The sequence below is a fragment of the Saccopteryx leptura genome, chromosome 10, assembly GCF_036850995.1.
Source record: "Saccopteryx leptura isolate mSacLep1 chromosome 10, mSacLep1_pri_phased_curated, whole genome shotgun sequence".
Taxonomy (NCBI): Eukaryota; Metazoa; Chordata; class Mammalia; order Chiroptera; family Emballonuridae; genus Saccopteryx; species Saccopteryx leptura.
Window position 1 is genome coordinate 81,211,950 of NC_089512.1, and position 26,919 is coordinate 81,238,868.

At 40.6% G+C, this 26,919-nt stretch overlaps 1 protein-coding gene across 9 annotated transcripts in view; it reads left to right on the forward strand.

The window, feature by feature from the left end:
* Window positions 1-26,919, forward strand: part of CFAP20DC (CFAP20 domain containing) — a 401,527-nt gene that overhangs the window by 345,234 nt on the left and 29,374 nt on the right. For all 9 annotated transcript variants that reach the window (XM_066351161.1, XM_066351160.1, XM_066351167.1 and 6 more), the window contains one exon: window positions 25,037-25,131. In XM_066351161.1, the coding sequence (XP_066207258.1) occupies window positions 25,037-25,131 (95 nt within the window). The remainder of the gene's footprint in view (window positions 1-25,036; window positions 25,132-26,919) is intronic.

Consider the following 26,919-nt stretch of genomic DNA (forward strand, 5'->3'; position numbering starts at 1 on the left):
TGAACACCTAAACCCACCTTTGGTAAATTGGTATATAAGCTTTTGTCTCTGGCTATTCAGTAAGTTACTTATTACCGAGCAACTCATATGTGCACTTGTAAGTAAACTGTCTTTTCTCCTGTTAATTTGGCTATTGTCAGCTAATTTGCAGGCCCCCAACCACTGAACCTGAGTGAAAAAAAAAAAAGTTTTCCCTCTCAACATAAACACATCCATGACAACCCCAAATTAGAAACAACCCAGTCTCCTTCAATAGTAGAAGGCATAAGTAAAATGTGATATATTCGCACAATGGAATACTATTTACACTAAAAAAACATGGATAAATTTTACAAATGTAGTATTCAAGGAAAAAGACAACTCACAAAGTTCAGAAGCAGGCCAACTAATTGGTGGTGTTTAGAAGTCACCATCTACAATTGTAAAAACTGAAACTTACATAATGTTACTAACCAATGTTACCCAGTAAATTTAATTTTTTTTAAAAAAGTCACCATCTGAGCTATTTTGGGGGAGCAGAGAGTATAATATTAGGTTGAGGAATAAAGTGAAGGTTCTGTTCTTGGCCCAGGTGGTGGTTGTGGTCACTTTGAGATCATTCATTGAGTTATATTATTTTGCACTTCTCTACATGTATGTTACACTTTAATAAAAGAATGTATTGATAGTGTAATTCTTAGTTTAATATAGTCAGTTTGCTCTTTCTGGTATTTTAATGTTTCTGTATCTCTCTGCCTTTTTATAGTTTAGCATATCAACTTTCTATAGAACAAGGTCCATATTTAGGTTAAATAGCAGCTGCAGCGACACCATGAGTAATTATGATCATGGTGGTGGTTTGGCAATGGGAAAGAATTGTCCTCCTTGGCAAGCCCAGTTTACTCACTAGAATGATCCATGCAACAAAAGAATTCTGTTTATTTCCTACCAGTGTTTTGAAAATAGCATTTTACTATCATATCTGTTCAAAAGTCTATCACCCACGGCAGCGTTCTATCACAATATTTTTCATTAACTGAAATGTTACAATTAACACATTCTGCAATGCTAGGAGATAAATCTAGTCAACTAAAGACGCTGTCAACTTTCTCCAGTTCTTTATTTTCTTGTGCAACCAGCCAACACTGGGGAAAAATTAAATTGTCATTCACCTCACAGAGCCTTCTTTTTAGCATATCAACATTTTATTTGACTACTGAGCATAAAAGAATAACCAAACTTTGAAAAGAAAATGGAAATTAGTGCATAAATATGGCATCTGATAATCTGACACACTTGATTATGAAATTGATGCCCTGTAGTTATTCTTTACAAAAGCCAAGAGAAGCAAATTAGAGCATTAAATTAAACCACCTACTCTTTCTGCACCATTACATCCCATCATTCTGCAGAAAGGTTAAGGAGAAGGCAGTTTTCTAGTTATAGTCAGAAAATTCTACAGTTTTCTCCTCTTGATTTGCTAATGACTTCGTTACAAAGCACTTAACACAAAGCTGCTGATAACTCTGTAAAAGGTGTTTACAAAAGTTGCTTTGAGAGTGAATCTTTTTTCTGTAATTTCAAATAATAGTAACTACTAACATTATTACTCTTACTATAATACATCTATCACTTATTGACTCCATCTCTATAGCAAGCACTAAGTGGTGAGAATTTCCATATGCTGTGTTACATTATTTTATCACTGCCACAACCCAGTGTAGTCAATTCTGTGATTCTTATATTCCAAATAAAGAAACAGCGGCACAGAGTTTAACCCAAAGGTTACAAGGCTAACAGAAAATGTAAATAAAAGACTGTGCAACTTAAATTTGTATATATGCTATGCCATAACCCCAAATATGGGTCTCATGTCCAACTCCACACTGAGTTTTCAGGGTATTTTCTATTGTGGTGGTCATGGTTGTGGTTGTTTGCTATAGTCCTACCCTAGCCACTTGTTTGTCCAGATATGCAGCATAGGAATATGTTAGTGGTCCATTTTGTGACCAGCCAGGCCTTGCCGGGGGGTATGAAATCCACACTAGTAGATAAATTGGTCAATCCAAAGTCATGGAATTTTTCTTTTTGACTCCTCATTGCCTCCCCATTCCTTGCATAGTGCTCTACACATCGAGGCACTCGCAAACATCTGTGAACTCTTAGAAATAGCATTTCCCTGGTAAACATGGTTTAAATGTGAATTTCTTGTGTTCATCTGAGACGCCCATTATATTTGCATTTAGAACCAATCTGTATGCAATAGCTTGGAGTTTTTATGAGAACCTATCACCTTTATTGTGTGCTAAAACTGTTATTTATGAAATACTCATTAAATCTCTTAGTTTGAAGTTTTTAGACTTTTTGCTGCGTGAAATAATATTTCTTCTGTAGGGGATAGAAAAAACCCTTTTTCCTCTATCCTCCTTGTTGGGCAGATAAAATGTATTATGCTCACTTTGTTAAAAATGGTGCTGCCCACGTGAGGCCGTCGCCCAGGTGATATTAATGCGTGTTGAGAATCCTTGTAGCCTGGGGCTTGGTTTTGGGATTAAGCCTTTCCCACCCTTTTTGATGTGGGGTGGTACAATCCAATCATGCCTCGGAGAAGTGACTTTGTATTGGAGACTTCCCTATTTTGTATATTGGATTAGAGGTTGTGAAGCTACAATATAAAATGCAGGCGGAACGAGAGTTTGCGCTCTTGGTTCCTGAGGTTAGCATTAGAGGAGAGAGCAGAGCAGAGAGCAGAAGGAGGCCACGTGGAGTAGGCCAGGGGAAGCAGCCAAGATGGCGGAGTGCTAAGTGAGATGCCAGTTTGTGTAGAGTTTGTATCTGGGATAAGGAAGGAGATGGGGAACTGTAAAGCCAGGAGGCAGGGCCAGGGCCACCATCAGAGCAGCCTGGCCCATGCAGGTTCGCATTGGATTCGGACAGTCGGTAAAGAAACCATGGAGCCAAAAACTGGTGGGCCATAACCTTTAATCCTACCTTGCACCCGGCGGGCAAGTAAAAATACACACTGGGCTCCAAAACCCAGTCACACTCAGTGCTCACAAAGCCACTGACTTATCCGAGTTTCCTAGAATCAAAGGTTTCTAGCTCACTGTTGGTCAAATAAGTTTGTAAATGTGATGTATATGTTTGCTCGCTTGTGACTTATATTGGGTGTGGGGGACAGGCTATAGGCGGGCCAGGTCGTTGTAGCCTGGGGTTTGGTTTTGGGACTGAGCTTTTCCCCACACCCTTGAATGATTGTATTATCTGGGTGGTGCACTCTCATGAGGAATCCAATTATGCCTTGGATGGGTGACTTTGTGTCGGAGACTTCCTTGTTTGTATATTGGATTAAGGGATTTTGGTTTTCTACACTATAAAGTGGGACAGACCAGGAGCTTGGACACACAGTTCCTGCTATCACAATTGCAGGGGCTTCCCTGATCCCTTGCCCTTCATGGGAAGAGCTGGTTTTCTGCTTTTCCCTTGTCTTCTTTTGTGGTTTGCCTGTCTTGGTGAGACACCAATAAATAGGATGGCCCCCCGTCCTGACTCCGCCATTTCTTTATCGTCTGCCCGAATCCAATGGGAACCTGCATGTGAATGGCCACGATGGCGGTTCCTGGCCTTACACTCACCAACCTTATTCTCCTCAGTTCCCCATTTCCTTCCTTATCCCAGATACAAACTCTACACAAACTGGCATCTCACTCAGCACTCCGCCATCTTGGCTGCTTCTCCTGGCCTCCTCCACGTGGCCTCCTTTAGCTGCTGGCTCTACTCTCTCCGCTCTCTCATGCTAATCTCAGGAACCCAGAGCCAAGTCCCGTTCTGCCCCCATTTTATAGTGTAGCTTCAAACCTTTAATCCAATATACAAAATAGGGTAGTCTCTAATACAGTCACTTCTCTGAGGCATGATTGGATTGTACCGCCCTACATCAAAAAGGGTAGGAAAGGCTTAATCCCCAAACCAAGCCCCAGGCTACAAGGATTCTGCCTGCCTTTAGCCCACCTCAACACACATTAATATCACCTGGGCGACGGCCTCCTCATGTTATCTTTAACAAAAGGAGCATAATACATTTTATCTGCCCAATAATCCACCCCTATGCTCACTTTACTACCCACAATCTATACCACCGGCATCCCTGTGCAAGGAAATTAGAACATTACACAAATTACAACAGCAAAAATCATACATTTTCAACAATTTCAAAGGTACATTTCACCAGTCTCTGAGCACTTAGCCCAAAGCGCAAAATGTCCTCGGTCTTCTTTCTAGCCACGGGAAAAACTTCCCGGGGCAGGGGAGTGCTTCCAGCAAAGCCACCCCCACCCCCATCAGGGTATTTCACATTGTCCAAAATCCGTAATCCGTAAGTCCATCCAACAAAGGAGCCAATGCCTACTCCGGTCGTAGTCCAGGAAATCAGTCCACGCACATGGGGCGTCAGCCACCCCCCTCATCCCTGCCGTCCTCGCAGGTCTTACACTGTCCCAAACAGGAGCACATGGCAATGGCAGTCAGCATTTCCATCTCTGCTCCGAAAAGCATGTCCAGGCCTATGTCCCAAAATCGCAGACCTACCAGCGCCGAAGTAGGTGCTCCTTCCAGCTGCGCTTTCACCTTCTGGAGACTGCGGATTGCAACTCCAGTCCGATTCTCCTTATCCTCCAAAGAGGGACTGAAAACACCAGCTCCGGCTGCCGGGCTCGAGCCTCCGTCGGCCGCCGCCTTCTGCTCCACAGATCTTGCAGCTCCGGACCCGGCCTCAGCTTCAGCTTCAGCCTCAGCCTCAGCCCCGGCCTCCTGCCGCTGCTGGCTCTCCGCAACATCCAGGGCAAGCTGCAACTCACGAACCTCTGAATCCTCCTCCAGCGTTTGCTCCATTTCCAGGCGAATCTCGAACACCTGGTTGGCCTCCTCCTCCAGCATTTCCTCCAGCTCCAGGGTCAGCATCAGTTTCTCCTGCGTTTGCTCCATCTCCTTCCACTGCTTGGTAGGCAGGTCCTGGGCAGCCTCTTTCACAGAGCTCTCAGTTTCCTCATGCATGGCTGTAAAAGTCAGCCAGCCTACGATCCCCAAAAGGACAGCCATGGGGAACCCTAAAACTAGCCAGTCCTCTACTCCACTGCTCAAAGGCTCCTTGCCGATCTGTATCGAATCCTGCCACAGACTATGCCAAATGTAAAGCCAGGAGGCAGGGCCAGGGCCACCATCAGAGCAGCCTGGCCCATGCAGGTTCGCATTGGATTCGGACAGTCGGTAAAGAAACCATGGAGCCAAAAACTGGTGGGCCATAACCTTTAATCCTACCTTGCATCCGGCGGGCAAGTAAAAATACACACTGGGCTCCAAAACCCAGTCACACCCAGTGCTCACAAAGCCACTGACTTATCCGAGTTTCCTAGAATCAAAGGTTTCTAGCTCACCAACCTTATTCTCCTCAGTTCCCCATTTCCTTCCTTATCCCAGATACAAACTCTACACAAACTGGCATCTCACTCAGCACTCCGCCATCTTGGCTGCTTCTCCTGGCCTCCTCCACGTGGCCTCCTTTAGCTGCTGGCTCTACTCTCTCCGCTCTCTCATGCTAATCTCAGGAACCCAGAGCCAAGTCCCGTTCTGCCCCCATTTTATAGTGTAGCTTCAAACCTTTAATCCAATATACAAAATAGGGTAGTCTCTAATACAGTCACTTCTCTGAGGCATGATTGGATTGTACCACCCTACATCAAAAAGGGTAGGAAAGGCTTAATCCCCAAACCAAGCCCCAGGCTACAAGGATTCTGCCTGCCTTTAGCCCACCTCAACACACATTAATATCACCTGGGCGACGGCTTCCTCATGTTATCTTTAACAAAGTGAGCATAATACATTTTATCTGCCCAACAGGAACTGAGGAGAATAAGGCTGGTGAGCTAGAAACCTTTGATTCTAGGAAACTCGGATAAGTCAGTGGCTTTGTGAGCACTGAATGTGAGTGGGTTTTGGAGCCCAGTGTATGTTTTTTACTTGCCCGCCGGGTGCAAGCTAGAATTAAAGACTATGGCCCACCAGTTTGTGGCTCCGTTGTTTCTTTACCGACTGTCCAAATCCAATGCGAACCTGCATAGGCCAGAAGGCCGCTGTGATAGTGGCCCTGGCCATGGCTTCTGGCTTTACACTCCTAGACCTAGATTCTCCTGCAACTTGGATGAACAAAAGAAATATTAACAAGAGAAAACAAGTTTATTAACACCTTCAGTGTGCTTATACACAGAGGTACTCACTCATGAGTGACTCAAAAGAATGGTTAGAACTTGATATTATACAGCATCTTAACAGAAAAATAATAAATTTTGTAGAAAAGTGACAAAGAAAGGGACTTTGAGATTCTAGAGGTGGCAAATTGTGGGAGGATAAATATTTGGAAGATAAGGGCTAGTTAATAGAATTTGTTATGTAGATTCCTCTGGGGTCATCTCTGATAAAAGCCTAGAGTTGTCTCCAATGATTAAGAGTCACCCTACCGTGCCTTCCTGGTAGAGATGGGGAGGGCTGAGACTTTTTCTTGTGTCTTTTTCTCATAGCCTTTAACTCAAAATAATCCTTATATCAAAGTGGCATGTTTTGGGTTGGCATATTCTGAACCCTTTCACTTCTTTGTATCCTTGTTTATTGTCTGTCTCTAGCTCTAGACTGTAAATTCTGTATGCGCAGGGACTGTGACTTGGTCACCACTCTATTATCAATACCGAGAACAAAAGTATAAACTGGCATAGAGCAGACATTCAGATATTTTTTTAATGTTCCTCAAAAATAGGAAGAAGAAACCTGTTATTTCGAGGGACAGTTGTTTTCCCTACATCTTCAGCAATGTTATGTTTATTTGGAAAGTAAGTCCTCATTCTGTGTGTGTCCTTCCTCTGGATAAAACAATAATATTTGTCTCGCATAAAAATGTAGAGGTTCCGGCCCTGGTCGGTTGGCTCAGCGGTAGAGCATCAGCCTGGCGTGCAGAAGTCCCGGGTTCGATTCCCGGCCAGGGCACAAAGGAGAAGCGCCCATTTGCTTCTCCACCCCCCCTCCTTCCTCTCTGTCTCTCTCTTCCCCTCCCGCAGCCAAGGCTCCATTGGAGCAAAGATGGCCCGGGCGCTGGGGATGGCTCCTTGGCCTCTGCCCCAGGCGCTAGAGTGGCTCTGGTCGCGGCAGAGCGAGGCCCCGGAGGGGCAGAACATCGCCCCCTGGTGGGCAGAGCGTAGCCCCTGGTGGGCGTGCCGGGTGGATCCCGGTCGGGCGCATGCGGGAGTCTGTCTGACTGTCTCTCCCCGTTTCCAGCTTCAGAAAAAAAAAATACAAAAAAAAAAATGTAGAGGTTCCAAAGGACGTCTTAAAAACATCATAGCTTCATATAGTTTTTCTCAGCCTTTCTTTTTCTGTTGTGAAAATACACTCAATAGATATCATTTCAATATGCACACTTTGGTGGACATGAGTCAGGACCTTGTTTATATACCCAGCAAAAGTCCAAGAACAGACTCTGGGTCTTATCTCTGCCCCCATATTGGGAGTGAAGGAAGATTTAGCACTCAACCAGGTGAAGGAGGTTACCCACAGGGAAGAAGAGCTTGTTTCTCAGGAGAGGGAAAGGAAGTGGCTAACCAAAGTCATAGCTACCACAACATATTACTAATGGGCAAGCTTTAACTCTTCAATGGTTCACTCCATAAGTATTTATTGAATTACTACTATATGCCATGCGCACTCTTTCTTTTCCCCTTCATTTCAAGAAAACATGTTAATGGGAATGGCATTAAGATCCCCTTGAATACTATTCAGTTGATTTTTCTAGATAATTTCTTTACATATTTTCATATTTAAACTATTTTAGAACATTACATGCAACAAATGTAATATTTAATTGCAACACACTGGTTAGTAAATATTTATTTTTGCTCTTACTAAATTCCAAACAAAGGGGTTTTTTAACCCCAAAAGACTGAGAATAGATATGTTGTTAACAGATAAAACTCCAGATTGCGTTGCAAAGATAAACTACAAAAAATATAATCACCACTTTATAGTTATAACTGTGCTTTTTAAAAGCAAGAAACAAACTATTAATAACCCAATATTGCATTAGATGTCTTGACATTTAAAATGCAAATAAAATAAACAACAATAAATTTTTCAACTTACTCATCAGACACTAGGCGCATTTCACAGTCACATCTTAAAAAGGTAATAAGAAAAGTTTCGTTTCATTATGTCTGGCATATCTGTTCCTGATGAATTCCATAACCAACCTGGATGACACTAAGCTGAGAGAAATCTCACGTCACTTTTTTGTCTACATTGAAGCATTCTGCAGTTACTACCCATTTCTGTTACTTAGATGAAACTTATTCTTCTGGCGTAGAAATCTCAAGGGGAAGAATTGGAATGTCCTTGCCCATGGTCCTCATCATAAGGGAGTTTTCACTCTATTCTGACCTGACTGAATATTTAGGGAAAATGTTCAATTTGTAGCTTTAGCTAATGGCATTACAATGTCAAGCTTCTCTGTTTAACATTCAGCTTTGTTAATGAAGAAAAACAGATTGGCTCTCTAAATGTTGATGAAATTGATTACAGCTGGAGAGCCTTGATAGCATTTTTTCAAGTGCTCTAATTAATAAGACAATGCTTGATTAGTTTTTTCTGTTTTGAGGAGATAAACTGACTTCCTTGAGAATTTTCACAAACGATTCCCCTTCAGTGAAAGGTGAAGGATAAGTGAGCACTGCTTATGTTTCCATGGCACCAAGACCTTTTATCTTCCAGCAGTTAAAAAAAAAAAGAAATAAAAGAAACCCTTTGAAAAGAAGATTAAAACATAAGGTTAAACTTCTTTTCACATACTTTTATGACTACATCTCCTACAATGAAAGAAGTCTGTATAATTCTTCCTCTGAGCCTAGCCTAGCCTCCCCTCTTATAGAGCATCTTCAAACTTTCCCACAGTAATCATTCTTTGTCAAGTTATGTAATTGAAATGTCCTACCTGACATTGCAGATTTCAGCCTAGGAACCATTTTGCTTTAATAATCAGGCTCAGCCCTGCCCAGGTGGTTTCAGTGGATAAAGCACCAGTGTGGAATAAAGGTCGCGGGTTTGTCCCTGGTCAGGACATATATGAGGAGTACAAATATCGATCAACTTACGACCTATGCAACTTACGACCCTTCGACTTTACAACCACAATTGCTAGCCACGACAGCTCCACGTCTGGCAGCGCAAGCATTGCGCAGCTGGGCGTGGGATAGTGCGGACAAGCTTCCAGCAGCACTACCATCTCCACGCACCATTTCAATTGTTATCCCAGACTTGGTACAGCAATTTGTGTTTTGTGTCCTGGATATTTTTCATCAAACCCCTCCCAAGATGTCTACCAAGAGGAAATAGTCTTTGTAAATATTAAACCAGTTGTGCTGGTAATGCAGTGTTTTACTTAAACAAAATGGTGTAGAGATGATACAAATGGCATAAAATGAACAAAGAAAATTATGATATATGACAATAATGAAAGAGAAAATTACGATAAAATATGACTTAAAGATTTTTATAACATCATTTCACAGTACTGTACATATAGCCTACTCAACTTTCAACCAAATCGTGTTACGACCAGTCGGTCTGTCAGAACCAATTGTGGTCGTAAGTCGAGCACTAGCTGTACTGAATACACAACTAAATGGAACAACTAGGTGAAAAAATGAGCTGATACTTTTCTCCCCCCCCCCATTATCAAATAATAAGCCACCATCTATTTTCTAAGTCATATCTATAGCATTAGGTAAAGCAGCTGTTATTTATGCAAATGCAACAATTTCCAGGAACATTACCAAACATTCGCTTTTATCACTGAAGTTGGTATTTCCAATAGGAAAGGCTGCTAAGGTCAGCTCAGGTGGTGCACGTCGGCAGGAGGAGGGCATTCCTTTTTCCTCTCCCCTCCACTGGTAGAGGACCAGTCAGGACTGCTGTTTCCATTAAACACTATCACCCAAAACACTTTTTAAAAGATGCTTTGGAGCTGTGTTTCAGAAGAGTGGGTTTTTTTATAAATACTATCAAATTGGAAGCTCCTAAAGAGACAGAAAGTAAAAAAAATTCAACTGGAGTAGAAAAATAGAAAGTAAGAAATGGGTCTTACACCCACAACCCCCTACTCCACATTTCTGCTCCCAGGTGTGATGACAGTTAATAGTTTCCTGGGCGTCCTTTTCTTGTGTATACACCAGAAAATATGTTTTATTTATATATTTTTCCAACATAAATGGGATGAGTCTCTGTACTGTTCTACAATTTGCTTTTTAGATTTTTACAAAATAAATTTTGGACCTCTTTTTAATTTTCCCACATAAATGAACACAGTCTTCATTAATGACTGGATATTATTTTATTATTTGGATGCACTGTCATTTATTCAGCCGGTTATCTGCTGATTGACATTTAGGTGGTGTCCAGCTTTTTGTCACTATAAACAGTGCTGTAGTAAACATCCTCATGTGCATGTCTTTGTGACCTTGGAGAAGTATGTGTTTACAATAAATTTCTAGCAGTGAAATTACTTGGTATTTTTGATAGCTATTATCCAATTGTTGACCAGTTTACATTCCTACCAGCTCACATTTAAGTTTCATGGAACTTGAGAACTTTTGCCAAACTGCTATGGTCAGTAGTAGCTCATTATTTTCATTTGTATTTCTATATTATATATATGGTCAATTTTCCATGATACAGGTGGGGAGCCATTTACATGACCTTCCTGGTCATATATTTGCCTAATTTTCTGGAACCATGTCTTGTATTTATTCAATATTCTTCTATATCCAGCACATGGTTGGGTTCTTGGACCCTCAATAACTATTAAATTTTACTTAGATAGTATATAGGACACACAGGAAGAATCTAAAATAGTCCTTATTAGAGTGTAAGGTCCTTGAGGCTAACTGCCATCTCTAAAGACCTTCACTCTCACAGGATAATAAAAACAGCTGTCTTGCCTGACCAGGCCGCAGCGCAGTGGATAGAGCATCGGACTGGGATGCAGAGAACCAGGTTTGAGACCCCAAGATCGCCAACTTGAGTGCGGGCTTATCTGGTTTGAGCAAAGCTCGCCAGCTTGGACCCAAGGTCGCTGGCTCCAGCAAGGGGTTACTCAGTCTGCTGTAGCCCCATGGTCAAGGCACATATGAGAAAGCAATCAATGAACAACTAAGGTGTCGAAACAAAAAACTAATGATTGATGCTTCTCATCTCTCTCTGTTTCTGTCTGTCCCTATCTATCCCTCTCTCTGACTCTCTGTCTCTGTAAAAAAAACAAAAACAAACAAACAAAAAACAGCTGTCTTCTCAGGAGACTGCTGCACAGCACAACCTTATTTTGACACAATGGGAAATGAATTTTGTCAAAGGGAAAATTTTCTGTTTCTCATATGTATTTTCATACACATATGTACTAAATGTCCAAAATAACATTACTCCTTGCCTAGATTATGCAACAAACTCCTAACTGATCTTTCTAGCTCTTCTCTTCTCCCCATCATCCATTCTCCACAGGGCTGCCACTCTGACCTTTCTAAAATGCAAATCAAAGATTCCTCTAACTTAAAACCCTTGAGGTGATCCCAGGCCTCCAGAATAAAGTAGGAACTTCTTTGTTTGCTAAGACCCCTGCCTCCTTCATCAATTCACCATAGTCACATCAGCCAACACATATGTATACCAGTGCCCATCATTTCACAGTGGGTACGCCCAAACTCTCCACCCCTTTCTGCTTTAGTGAATGCTGTTCCTTCTAGAATGTTCTCCCATTTTTTCTCTGTTTTGCTGCTTTTTCCTTCAGGAACAACCTTTCATCATGTTTGCTAAAAAGCCTTATCTGAACCCTTCTCCTAACTGTGAAGGGTATCTAGGCTTACCTCTAACAATACTTTACTTTCTTATAAGTGTTGGGTCTAACAATCTGTGTCTAGGAGACTTAATTCCTCAAAGGCAGAATCACATCTTGCTCCTGAATATCTAGCATAAAGTCTGTAACACTGCATGGGCTCAAAAAACATCTATTCAGCATAAAATTATAAAGCAGCTATGCTGATAACACTGTTGAGAGGCACAGAAGGGGTCATCCTTTTTCCACATTGTCTCAAGGAGATAGGATATTACTGTTCACATGTAATAGTTGAATTTGATGGCTGATGCCTGGATTTCTGCCTCTAGAGTTAAATTACCTACCAAATCTAATGAGTCAGTGTCTATAAAATGGTCCCCAGATGCCATGTCATTAATATAAATTTTCTTAACCTGAGGGAAAATACTGCCAAATAGGAGAGATATTCAGTTCTGCAGAGAATATATAAAATATATTTAATAGAGTAAGAGAAGTGAATCATTTTTGTGATTTCCTGGAGCACCGAGAACTTAGAGGGAGTTGGGTCCTCTCTTTTATAGATTTTCTGACAAAGACATGGGCAGGAGAGGTGTTTTTGTAGAGGCCAGAAGAAATATGTTATTTCCCTTTTGGATGAGTATTTGTTGAATGTCTTCAAATACACATGGATTAATGGGAGATGAAAATACAGCACTTGTTTATGCAAGTACGTTTCCCACCTTTTGCAATGGAAGAGGTATGTTCCTATTCCAGGCAACATTCTCTGGGAGCATCTTTAGGTGTCAAGGAGAAGAAATCTGGCAAACTAATTCTCATATCACTCTCAACCAGCTGCCTCATTTGGCTCCTGCTGCTCCTCTCACTGCTCTCAGAGTGTGTTCTCCTGCTCTCCTCTCTAGAGTCTTTCTCAGAGAACTTGCCCACTTCCTAGTTTTTCCACTCTTACCTCTAGGTACTTCTTTTATAGCCGTGGCCTTCCTACAGGAATTCATTCACTCATTCAACAAACATTTATTGAGCATCTAATATGTCAAGCCTAAAGTGAAGTCCAAGGTGAAGAAGACAGACCTAATTGTCTGTCTGGTCACAGCTCATCTTCCTTATTCATAGCCAGCTATATTTTTGCTGTAACTTCACCTGGTAGAAGGTATAAGGCAGCTCTTTAGAGTCTCTTTTATAAAAGCACTAATCCCAAATATGAGGGCTCCACCCTCATGACTTTAGCACCTCCCAAAGGCCCCACCTCCAAACACCATCATTATGGGAATTAGGTTTCAACAAAATTTTGGGTAGATGCTAATGTTCAGTATAGGCCATAGTGAGAAAGGGGACTAAGGTCTCTTTAATAGTTTAGCTGGTAGAGTGGAGGACTTGTAGTATTGAATATAAACTCTGACTGAAAAACAACTTTAAAATAATAAAAATAAATAAAGAATAAAAAATGTAGCACAAAAAAAAATTTTGAGCAAAATGTTAACACTTTTAAATCTGAGTAGTGTAGACTTCAGAGTTTGACATATGTTTGAAATTTTTCATAATTCAGCAGTTAAAATGTTATTATTCATGTATATAAATCCATTGTGCAATAGTAATAAACTATTAATTATGGAGATAAAAAAAGGAAAAGAGACTAAGGATGCGGCTCTGTCTCTTCCCTCTAAAGCTAAGAGCAGCATAGTAACAGTGAGAGAAAGGCACAAAAGTATTCTGGAGAGATAGAAAAGACCAAACCATGCAAAACTTAAGCCAATGTAGTCATTTTTGATTTTGCTCTAAAAGTAGATTTTTTAAATCTCCTTCTAGATTGGATTGGAGGGAGTCCAGATTGGCTGGGGGATAAACAAAGGGGAGAGTCTAGAAGTATAGACTAGGATGGTGACAATGGGTATGGAGCTATGTCAACAAATTCAAGAGCTAAGCCTAGGACCTAATAATAGATCCCTAAATGTTTCCAGCATAGCTTCACTTGGAAAAACTACCAAGACCTCATATTCCTTATGTGTTAAACCAAACTCTTATGTCACCCCAAAATGGTTTCCTCTCCCAGTGTCTCCAGTTCATTCAGTGATACCAACACTGTTTCATCCTTTCATTCCCAGAATCTAGACTTTAAGCTACCTCATTCTCTCTTCAGACTAGCTCCATGACAGGAAATAAGGTAACCAGTGGCATCCGAGTTTCATTTACTTTGGCTTCCATCTTTAGTGGAGACTCTTATTTTCCAGTTTCAGAAATTCTAGGGATGCACAGTGATTGGCCTAGATGAGGCCAGGTATCCATGTCCGGACCAATCAAATGAAGCTGTGGGCTCTTGTAGGATCATGGTAACTCCTAGAAAGCCATGTGTTTAGAGGAAGCTATTACAAGGAGAAGGGGAGGGAGTTCTGGAGAGACAGTCCCTTAGCTCTTCCTTACCGTGTCTTAAAGAGAGATTAGAATTGTTTCTTGGAAGTGTCAAGGGGTAAGGACAAGCAAGTGGAGATGAAAATAAGACAGAGTTTACTTCAACATGAGGAAAAAACTTTTTAACAGTGTTGGGCAGATAAAATATATTATGCTCACTTTGTTAAAGATGGTGCTGCCCACGTGGAGGCCATGGCCCAGGTGATATTAATGTGTGTCTCTGTGGGCTGTGGGCAGGCAGGATCCTTGTAGCCTGGGGCTTGGTTTTAGGATTAAGCCTTTCACACCCTTTTTGATGTGGGGTGGTGCAATCCCATCATGCCTCAGAGAAGTGACTTTGTATTAGAGACTTCCCTATTTTGTATATTGGCTTAAGAATTGGATTTCTACACTATAAAATGGGGGCAGAATGGGAGCTTGCTCTCTCGGTTCCTGGGATTAGCATTAGAGAGCAGAGCAGAGAAAGGCCACGTGGAGGAGGCCAGGATAAGCAGCCAAGATGGTGGAGTGTTGAGTGAGAGGCCAGTTAGTGCAGAGTTTGTGCAGGGAGAAGGAAGGAGATGGGGAACAGAGGTGAATAAGTCTGGTGAGCTAGAAACCTTTGATTCTAGGAAACTCGGATAAGTCAGTAGCTTTGTGAGCATTGAATATGAGTGGGTTTTGGAGCCCAGTGTGTGTTTTTTACTTGCCTGCTGGGTACAAGCTAGGATTAAAGATGATGGCCCACCAGTTTTTGGCTCCATTGTTTCTTTACCAACTGTCCGAATCCAATGCGAACCTGCATGGGCCAGGCTGCTGTGATGGTGGCCTTGGACACTGGCCTTACAAACAGTAAAAGCTGTTTAAAGATGAAATGTGGTCTTTGAAAGTAGTAGGTACACAGTTAATGATGGTAATTAAACATAGATAACCACATGGTGGGAATGTTGAAGAAGGCAGCTCCCAACTCTAAGATGGAGTGTTCTTCTAACACTCAGAATCTGGTTAAAAGCCCCCCTGCAGAAAACAAGCCAAAATTCAACAACAGCATCTTAATACTTATCTCACTCCTTCAGAGATATGCAAAAGAGTTCTCAACTTATAGTTTGTGTTTCTAACTTACAGTTTGGGCTTCCTACTTTAATGGAAGATGAATCATATGAAGAAAAGCTACTAAGCTCTTTTTGTCTTTAAGTTTTTTTAAAAAAAGATATTGTCTTAGTTTTTTAATATTAGTAAATATATTTCTGAATAAGCATTCTGTTTCTGAGACAGAAACTTGAAGTTTTCTGTCTTGGCCCCAGGTTCACTCCAGATGTGTGCATACCAAGCACATGATGAGGAAACAGTGCCATGCTCCTTGCAGATGGAGAAAGAGCAAGATGCAGAGGGGGTTGCAAGCAGCTGCATTATATGTCGTTATGGAATCTTTTAGCACTGAGAGGCCCTCGGTGTTATGCATTTGATAAATGTTGAGGAACTGCCAGGTACTCTGCAGTGTGCTAGTTAGAGTCAAAATGGGGGAGACTGCATTCATCAAATGATCAAACAAATGAGGATTAATTGTGAGCTGAAACAAAAGCTCTTAATGAGAAGATTACAGTTGCTCTGTTAGAAGGAGTAATAAAGGAACTTGGCTAATTGACAAGGAAGCATCAAGGAAGATTTAACAAGGGAGTGGTGCTTAAGCCAAAATCTGGAGGTTGAGTATGATTTCACCAGGCCATGGGAAGGTAGGAACGGAGGAGAGCAGGTCCACACGGGTACACAGGGTTGCACAGCCTGGGCAAAGGTCCCGCAATGGTAGGGAGCAGGGTATATTTCAGGAATTGAGAGAAGACCAGTGTGACTGGAGCATAGTGAGTCAGAAGGAGAATATAGTTGGAAAAATACATAGATTAGTCTATGCAAAGGCTCAAGGTAAAGATTCTGGTCTTTCTCCCAAGTACAATAGCTTCCCAATGACATTGAAGGATTTTAAACAAAAGATTGACATAATCAGATTTGAATATTGGCTACAGTGTGGAGAACATAGAAGTGAAACCAGATGAATGATTATGAAGGGATCAGTTCAGAGATTTTACTACAGATAACTGAGGCAAGATAGTTGCTTGGACTTAGGTCATAGAAGCAGAGATGGTGAGTGAGAAAGGTGAATTCAAAGGCATTTAGGAGGAACATTGACAGAAGGTTTCATAAAAGCCTTGAAATATTCCACTCTTCAGTTCCTCCCTCTAAAACAGGTTTCTCAGCTGCAGCCTGTGGGCCAAGTCCAGCCCATTACAGAGTATCTTCTGTAAGTAAAATTGTATCAGAGCACAGCTATGTCTATTTACTAATTTTTGTGTGTGTCTATTTTCACACAACAGCAGAGTTGAATATTTGCACCAGACACCTTATGGCCTGGAAAGCCTAATATATATATTTACTATCTGGCCCATAACAAAAACACTTTGCCAACCATGGATTTTATTAAGGTGGCCAACCTTTTTTTTTTTTTTTTCTTCTGAAGCTGGAAACGGGGAGGCAGTCAGACAGACTCCCACATGCACCTGACTGGGATCCACCCGGCAAGCCCACCAGGGGGCAATGCTCTGCCCATCTTGGGGCATCGCTCTGCCGCAATCAGAGCCATTCTAGCGCCTGAGGCAGAGGCCACAGAGCCATCCCCAGCGCCTGGGCCAACTTTGCTCCAATGGAGCCTAGGCTGCAGGAGGGGAAGAGATAGACAGAGAGGAAGGAGAGGGGGAGGGGTGGAGAAGCAGATGGGCGCTTCTCCTGTGTGCCCTGGCCGGGAATTGAACCCGGGACTCCTGCACACCAGGCCGACGCTCTACCACTGAGCCAAACGGCCAGAGCCCAACTTTTTTACAATAAAAAGGACAAAAATAAATTGAAGAAAACAATATTGTAAATAAAAGAAACATTTTGTTCATTGCAACAATACACTATCATATGACAAATGCATAATAAAAACATCTGTAATATATTGTAATTATGCTTACATGCCTGGTATATTTTAATAATAATTGTAAGAAAAAAGTACTCATTTACATACAAATACGTCACATCACACGCAATGGATTGACTGCATTGATCGAATATGGACATTTACAGATTTGTCTTCCAATATCAAAAAGAAGGACATGTAGGAGGTTTTTCTCTCCAACACAAGTATTATTACTTGTGTTGTTGTTAAAAATGTTAAACAGGCCCTGGCCGGTTGGCTCAGTGGTAGAGCGTCGGCCTGGTGAGCAAGGGACCCGGGTTCAATTCCCGGCCAGGGCACATAGGAGAAGCGCCCATTTGCTTCTCCACCCCCCTCCTTCCTCTCTGTCTCTCTCTTCCCCTCCCGCAGCCAAGGCTCCATTGGAGCAAAGATGGCCCAGGCGCTGGGGATGGCTCCTTGGCCTCTGCCCCAGGCGCTAGAGTGGCTCTGGTCGCGGCAGAGCCACGCCCGGTAGGGGCAGAGCATCGCCCCCTGGTGGGCAGAGCGTCACCCCTGGTGGGCGTGCTGGGTGGATCCTGGTCAGGCGCATGCGGGAGTCTGTCTGACTGTCTCTCCCCATTTCCAGCTTCAGAAAAATACAAAAAAAAATAAAGAATGTTAAACATTATACAGTCAAAACTACACAGAAAGACATATTCAGGTAAGAGTTACATTTCCCCCACCCCTTCCAATCTGTTCCCATTCCTCATCACCTCCATACCATCCACACGCTACTCTATGGTAATCAATTTCATTAGTTCTGGTATCTTCTTTCTGTTTCTTTTGGCAAAAAATAAGCAGATACATGTCTGTTTTCATTCCCCTTCTCTCCTATGCAGAAGGTGGCATACAATAATTATTTGCATTACATTTTCCAACTTCATCATTCATACTAGTTCACAGTGTACTCAGTCTTACAGCTAAACAGTGTGGATGTACTATCATTTATTTCACACTCTCCCATGTTTGGACATGTTTTCAACATTTTGCATTACTGCAAATTAACTGTAAAGAGTATTACAATTAATGCTGTGGTGAATTTCCATGGGCATATCTATACTGCTCACAAAAATTAGATAATATTTTATACTTTTATATTCATTTGGAAATATCTCCTAATTTTTGTGAGCAGTATATATTTGTGTACCTAGAGATAGATCTTCAAGGTAAATTGCTAGAAGTTGGATTCCTGGAACAAAAGGTAAATACACACTTGGCTTTGTTAGGTATTGACAAATCCTTCCACCAGGTTGCTCACATCTGTGTTCCCACCAGCAATGTATGATAGTGCTGGTTTCTTTACAGCCAGGTCACAAAAAGATGTTGACAAGTTTTTAATGATTTTGAATGTAAGAGATGAACACTGGTATCTTAAAGTAGTTTCAATTTGCATTTGTTTTCATTATGAGCATTATGAGTGGAGTTAACTGTCTTTTCATATGCATAGGCCATTTATGTATATGCATGTGGTATTTTACATTGATATCTATATAAAATTAAATATGAAAGTGGAGAAGTAAAAACTGACACCACAGAAATACAAAGGATTGTAAGAAAATACTATGAAGATCTGTATGCAAAAAAAAAAAAATTGGACAACCTAGATGAAATGGATAAATTCCTAGAAACATATAATCTTCCAAAACTCAACCTGGAAGAATCAGAAAATCTAAACAGACCAATAACAACATATAAAATGGAAACAGCTATCAAAAAAACTCCCAGCATCGGGCGCATGCGGGAGTCTGTCTGACTGTCTCTCCCCGTTTCCAGCTTCAGAAAAAAAAAAAAAAAAAAAAAATGAAAAAAAAAAAAAAAAACTCCCAGCAAACAAAAGTTCTGGATCAGATGGCTTCATACGTAAATTTTACCAAATATTCAAAGAAGAACTAACACCTATTCTTCTCAAGCTATTTCAAAAAGTTCTAAAGGAGGCAAGACTTCCAAGCTCCTTTTATGAGGCAAGAATATTACTCATTCTAAAACCAGATAAAGACACTACAAAGAAAGAAAACTATAGGCCAATATTCCTGATGAACTTAGATGCTAAAGTTCTCAACAAAATATTAGCAAACCAGATCCAGCAATACATGAAATAAATCATACATCATGATCAAGTGGGATTTATTCTGGTAAGGCAAGGCTGGTACAGTATTCACAAATCAATCAATGTGATTCATCACATAAACAAAAGGAAGGAGAAAAATCACATGATAATATCAATAGATGCAGAAAAAACATTTGATAAAATCCAGCACCCATTTATGATCAAAACTCTCAGCAAAGTGAGAATACAGGGAACATAACTCAACATGATAAAGGCCATCTATAGCAAACCCACAGCCAACATTATACTCAATGGGCAAAAATTAAAAGGAATCCCCTTAAGAACAGGAATGAGGCAGAGATGCCCCCTTTCACCACTCTTATTCAACATAGGTCTGGAAGTACTAGCCACAGCAATCAGACAAGAAGAAGAAATAAAAAGCATCCAAATTGGAAAACTATCATTATTTGCTGATGATATGATACTGTACATAGAAAACCTTAAAGCCTGACCAGGCGGTTGTGCAGTGGATAGAGCATCAGACTGGGATATGGAAGGCCTAGGTTTGAGATCTCGAGGTTGCCAGCTTTAGCGTGAGCTCATCTGGTTTGAGCAAAAGCTCACCAGCTTGAACCTAAGGTTGCTGGCTTGAGCAAGGGTTTACTCAGTCTGCTGAAGGCCCACGGTCAGGGCTCATATGAGAAAGTAATCAATGAACAACTAAGCTGTCACAACGAAAAACTGATGATTGATGCTTCTCATCTCTCTCCATTCCTGTCTATCTGTCCCTATCTATCCCTCTCTCTGACTCTCTCTCTGTCTCTGTAAAAAAAGAGACAGAGAGAGAGAGAGAGAAAAGAAAACCCTAAAGTCTCAGTAAAAAACTACTGGGCCTGATAAATGAATTTGGCAAGGTGACAGGATATAAAGTTAATATTCAGAAATCAGTGGCATTTTTATTCATCAACAATAAACTGTCTGAAAGAGAAATTTAAAAAACAATCCCCTTTAAAAAAAGTCCGCTTCACTATTGCAACAACAACAGAAAATACCTAGAAGTAAATTTAACCATGAAGGTAAAGGGCTTGTACTCAGAAAATTATAAAACACTGATAAAAGAAATCAAGGAAGATACAAACAAGTGGAAACATATACCATGTTCATGGATAAGAAGAATAAACATCATTAAAATGTCTATATTTCCCAAAACAATCTATAAATTTAGTTCAATTCTTACTAAAATACCAATGGCACACTTCAAAGAGATAGAACACATATTCCAAAAATTTATATGGAACCAAAAGAGAACATGAATAGCCTCATCAATCTTGAAAATGAAGAATAAAGTGGGAGGTATCACACTTCCTGCTATCAAGTTATACTACAAGGCCATTGTACTCAAAACAGCTTGGTACTGGCATAAGAACAGGCATACAGATCAATGAAACAGAACAGAGAACCCAGAAATAATCCCATGCCTTTATGATCAATTGATATTTGACAATGGAGGTAAAAGCATACAATGGAGTAAAGACAGTCTTTAATAAACGGTGTTGGGAAAACTGTACAGGTATATGCAAAAAAATGAAACTAGACCACCAATTTATATCATTCACAAAAATAAACTCAAAATAGATAAAAGAATTAAATGTAAGTCGTGAAACCATAAACATCTTAGAAGAAAACATAAGCAGTAAGCTCTCGGATATCTCTTGTAGCAATATTTTTGCTGATTTATCTCCATGGGCATGTGAAATAAAGGACAAGATGAACAAATGGGACTATATCAAACACAGCAAAAGACACTATGAACAAAGTAAAAAGACAACCCATACAATGGGAGAACATATTCACGTCTGATAAGGGGTTAATAACCAAAATTTTTAAAGAACTTGTAAAACTCAACACCAGGAAAATAAACAATCCAATCAAAAAATGGGCAAAAGAACTGAACAGACACTTCTTCAAAGGGACATTTAAATGGCCAAGGGCATATGAAAAAATGTTCAATGTCACTAATCATCAGAGAAATGAAAATTTAAACATCATTAAAATGAGACATCACGTCACACCTGTCAGAATGGTGCTCATGAACAAATCAACACACAGTAAGTGCTGACGAGGATGTGGAGAAAAGGGAACCCTCCTGCACTGCTGGTGGGAATGCAGACTGGTGCAGCCACTGTGGAAAGCAGTATGGTATTTCCTCAAAAAACTTAAAAATGGAACTGCCTTTTGACCCAGCTATCCCACCTTCAGGAATATGTCCTAAGAATACCAAAAGTCTGATTCAAAAGGAGATATGCACCCCCATGTTTATTGCATCATTGTTTATAATAGCCAATATCTGGAAACAGCAAAAGTGTCTTTCAGTGAACAAGTGAATTAAAAAGCAGTGGTACATATACACAATGGAATATTATGCAGCCATGAAAAAAGAAAATCCTACATTTTTCAATGGCATGGATGGACCTGGAGATTATTATGCTAAGTGAAATAGGCCAGGCAGAGAAAGAAAAATATTAAATGATCTCACTTATATGTGGAATCTAATGAACAAGGTGAACTGAGGAACAAAATAGGGGCAGAGGCGGGGTCACAGGGACCAGAGGGACAGCAGTCAAGAGGGAAGGGGAATGAGAGGATGGGGTCAGAGAAGGTAAACGGATTAGTGAAATTATATATATGTAACACAGAGATATAGATAACAGGTCAGGTCGGACAGCAAATCCTAGAAGGAAGAGGTAGGGAATTAGGAGGAGGGGGGCAAAGGGGGTATAAAAAGGGACACAGGGGTGGGGGTTGCGGGAGTTATATTCAGTGGGACACTTGAATCCATGTAAACACAATAAATTAGAAATTAATAAAAATTTAAAAAATGGAAGCAATATAGAAATAACAAATAAGTTTTATTTTTGTGAGGTATTATTTAATATTTTTAATAAATAGTTTAAAATATAACAATATAGTTTTGTGTACCTCTTTTATTTTCTTATTTAAGTATTAAATGCATGAAATAATTTTAAAAAAGAGAAGTGACTGTCTCTCTCTCTTTTTTTTTTTTTTTTTTTTGTATTTTTCTGAAGTGAGAAACAGGGAAACAGAGAGACAGACTCCCTGCCCATCTGGGGTGTTGCTCCGATGCAACTGGAGCCATTCTAGCACCTGAGGTGGAGGCCATGGAGCCATCCTCAGTGCCTAGCCCAACTTTGCTCCAATGGAGCCTTGGCTGTGGGAGAGGAAGAGAGAGATAGATAAAGGAAAGGGGGAGGGGTGAAGAAGCAGATGGGTGCTTCTCCTGTGTGCCCTGGCCGGGAATCGAACCCGGGACTTCCACACACTGGACCAAAACTCTACTGCTGAACCAACCAGGCAGGGCCGTATGTCTCATTTTTATAACAGTCACACAGCCCCCCTGCCACCACATTTCCCATGTCCATGGACCATGAGTGGGTACTTCTACTGCCATTGTGTAGTTTCAGTTTGTCTCTGGGGGTGTCATCATAGGATAACATTACTTTTATCCTGTTCATCCTTGCTCTCCATCACTGTTCCTGAGTAATGAAGTCACTGGGCTGGTAATTTGTGTATGACACTGTAATTATCTATAATGTAGGAATTTTTGGTCTACTATAATTAAATGGACTAAATAAAAGTGCTTATCAGAAAATTCCCCATAGCTTGAAAGTCTGTGGCAAATTCTTTTTGGTGTCCTTAATTTGTTACTATGAAATTCAATTGCACAGCATTGAATTTATTCACTAGCTTACTCACTAGCCATAACCTAGTGATAGCTGAGGTGGGCAGTCACTGAGAGGATCTTAAAATATCAAAGAGGAAAGGGTAATTTTTACCTTAAGGTACTTTTTATACAAAAAGAATGCATGACTTTTGCAAGGAAAACTTCCACTGTATAGACTTGTAGTAATTCTACCATCCTGTACTGGTTTAATTTCAATGGAATACAATTTTTATTTTGGTTTATCATCGGAGGTAAAGTCACATTATGATCTTCAATTATACTGAAGATGATGATGGTCGTAACTGAAATTTATTGAGAGCAACTCTGTAATGAGGGTTATGCCAAATGTTTTTCATCCTTTCTTTTTTTCATTAATCCTAACCAAAAACACCTGAGGTACTATTATCATCTCCTTTTTATGATGAAGCATACAATGTTAAGTAACTGGACCAAGTTCTTACGTTGGGAAACGTGGAGTTGGGATTGGCCTAGAGAGGCAGTGCTCTTACTTACTGGTTGGGACTGTCTCTAGTTATGGAGAGGGGCTGTGGGGAGTACAGAAATTTAGAAAGAAATTGCTTAGTTATGAGGACAGGCTCCTGCTGAGAAGAATAATGTAGATCACAGGGTACTATATCATTGCAAGAAATTGATTCATGTTGGAAAATTCTTCACAGTCCCCTGCTTGCTCCCTTCTCCTGAGAAGGTGCAGGAGCAAGTTTAGAGATGAGAAGGGCTTGAAGTAGAATGCACATCACACATGATGCGTTTTCTGGATGTCACCCTCACATCATACCCACCCAAGTTATCTACTGGAAGAGCAGGGGACTGGAAAAGAATGGAGGAGGAAGGAAAGTCAGGGGACCAGGAAATTCAGTTGGAAGTTGGAGGCAGAGGGACAGGGAACGTGGGAGGTGTCCTGGAGTGGTTTTGTCCCCGTTCATAATAGAATTGAAGTAGTGAGTCACTCACGGACCTGGCTCCTCTCACTCTCCCTTCTTTCTCCTTCTGCTGCTGTAGAGCCCCAAATTAATGCAGACTGACTCGCACCATTGCGACTGGTTCGTAGTGGCTCTCCAAGACTAACTTCTGCTTTGAATCACATGTGGAATGTTGTCATTCATGACATATGGCATGAGACTTTGTCAAGCTTTCTTACCTGAGGGTTATAAGGAGCTTTGTCTCTGCTGCATTTCTTCTGAGTTATTGAAATAATTTTCTCATATGAGAGAAACTGTACTATAGTGTAATAACAATAATAGACTTTGAGAAGAATATCATCTTTATTTAGCTGATGTATTTATTGAATAACTATAGACAATCCTCACTTTGTGATAGTTCGATTTAATGATTTTTCAACTTTACAAGTGTACAAAAGCAATATGCATAATAAATTATATGAGATATTCAACACTTTACTATAAAATTGGCTTTGTGTTAGGTGATTTTGCCCAACTATAGGCCAATGTAAGTGTTCTGAGCACATTTAAAGTAGGCCAGGCTAAGTTATGACAATCAGTAGTTTAGATGTATCATATGCATTTTCAACTTACAGTATTGTTACCTTATGATGGGTTTATCAGGAAGGGGCCCCATGATAATTCAAGGAGCTCTGTCGTTAGTTAAGTAATTGACTTTTAACCAATTTATAAAACTGAGTATTAATTTTTGAACATCTTGTCTTTCTGAAATACGAAGGAGGAAAAATGTTTCTTTGTAGAAGCCCCAGGAAATTAAAAATCCAGGGGAAACAGAGGCGGATTTAATGGCGGGCACACCAGGTGCACACCCTGGTCCCCGACTTCTGAAGGGCCCCACAAAACCCCAACTTTACACTGTTTTCTAATGACAAGGGGCCCAGTATTTTCTTCTGCGCTCAGGGCCTCTATTGAGCTGAATCCGCCTCTGGGGGGTGGGATGGTAAAATCTGCATATGGAATTACAGACACGTGTGTTCACTTACTTCCTCCTTTCTTTCAGGGACTGGTTAAACATGCTGAGCCCGCCCATTGTTCCTCCCAGTCAGCAGCCAGTGGAGCAGCAACAGGACTCTTCTGGAAGTCTGAGTGCTCAAGGTGGGAGTATGGAAAGTGCTACACGTGAAAAATAAAAATAATTAACTATGAAGAGAAAAATCAGTCTCTTTGAGATGCCACTGTTTTTATTAAATGCTGATCAGTTAGGTTCACACACCCAAAATAGGTAACCTGTGCCTCATTTTATACAATGATGGGTTTTTTACAACTAAGAAGAATATGACAGAAATTGTTCTTGTTCTTCTAAAGATTAGTGCCGGGATAAAATTTAGTTTAAGGAGTAAGAGCATGGCTTTGGTGTCCAATCGACCTTCACTGAATCTCATTGCTACCTGCTGAGTGACCTTCATGAATTCTGGTCACTGCTTTTATAAAGTAAGACTAGTGATGGGGGGCCCATCTGAAAGTTTCTCAAAAAGATTCAATGAGTTATACTATATGCAAAGCACTTAGAATAGTGTCTGTCAAATCCTAGCTGTTGGTATTATTATAGAGCAGACTCAGTATTCCAATATCACTGAGATACATGCTTCTGTTGTTAATTCTGAGCTACAGCAGGGATATAAGGGTTATTTGGGAGTTTTTAATTTTTTTTAGTTATAGTTGACATAAAGCAAAGGCTGGCACAGAGCTATGTCGAGTAGTGTTACTAATGGAAAAGTTGGAAAGAAACGGGGATGAAAATTTGCCTGGGGTTCTCTTTGTTGGCAGAGCTGTAAAGATGGACCATTAGTTTCTGGCCATGAGCAGGGAACATGATTGTCAGGAGTGTAGAGAACAGAAGGAATCTTTGGTGGAAACAGAGGGCTTGAGATGGGGGTTATGAGAGGATCTACAGTGCATAATTGGAGTGACAAATGACCTCAGAGAGGGACTCCCTGAGACAGTTTTCTGAGTTGGATTTTGAAGAAGGTTAAAAAAAAAAAAATGAAACCAATATAAATTGCTCTAACAAAGGTACCAGTTTCTTGGGTGTCTCTTTTCCTAGTGCCCCAGGGAGAAAGTGGAACATCCATTTTCTTTCACATGTAGATAATTCAGAGTGAAAGCTTTGTGCTATGTTTTGGCCATCCAAAGGACAGAGATGTCTCTGTGATTTACTATCTGAAATAGCTTATGCCCCTCAAATTGGAAACATTTTTAGAGGTGTTCATTTATAATTACTTATGACAGAAAAGTAGAATCACGGCTGTCAGAAGGAGACCTTGCTGGGAGGGAACAGTTGTATGTTATGGAAAGTGTCCTAATAAGTATGCAGGAACAGCGAGGATGGTCCTTGAGCAAAGGGCACACAAGGTATGTATTAGTGATAAGTGGTTGAAAGGATGTCTTAACATCACCATTGCAAAGTGATGTTTTGACAGCAGGAGCTCAATTAATTATATGCAGGTAAACAGGACTTCCAATGAGGACAAATTAATAAATTAAATTCAGAGAATTATAAAAATGTTCTGGCTAAAGTGAACCAGACCTGCCACCCATTCTGTGTACCACCCTAGACTTTATTTTTATTAATCTTAATGGGATGACATTGATAATTCAGGGTACATATGTTCAGAGAAAACATCTCCAGATTACTTTGACATTTGATTATGTTGCATATCCCTCACCCAAAGTCCAATTGTCTTTCATCACCTCCTATCTGGTTTTCTTTGTGCCCTTCCCTTCCCCCCCACCGCCTCCCTCTCCTCCCACCCCATTACCATCACATTCTTGTCCATGTCTCTGAGTCTCAATTTTATGTCCCATCTATGTATGGATTCATATAGTTCTTAGTTTTTTCTGATTTACTTATTTTACTCCGTATAATGTTATCAAGGTCCATCC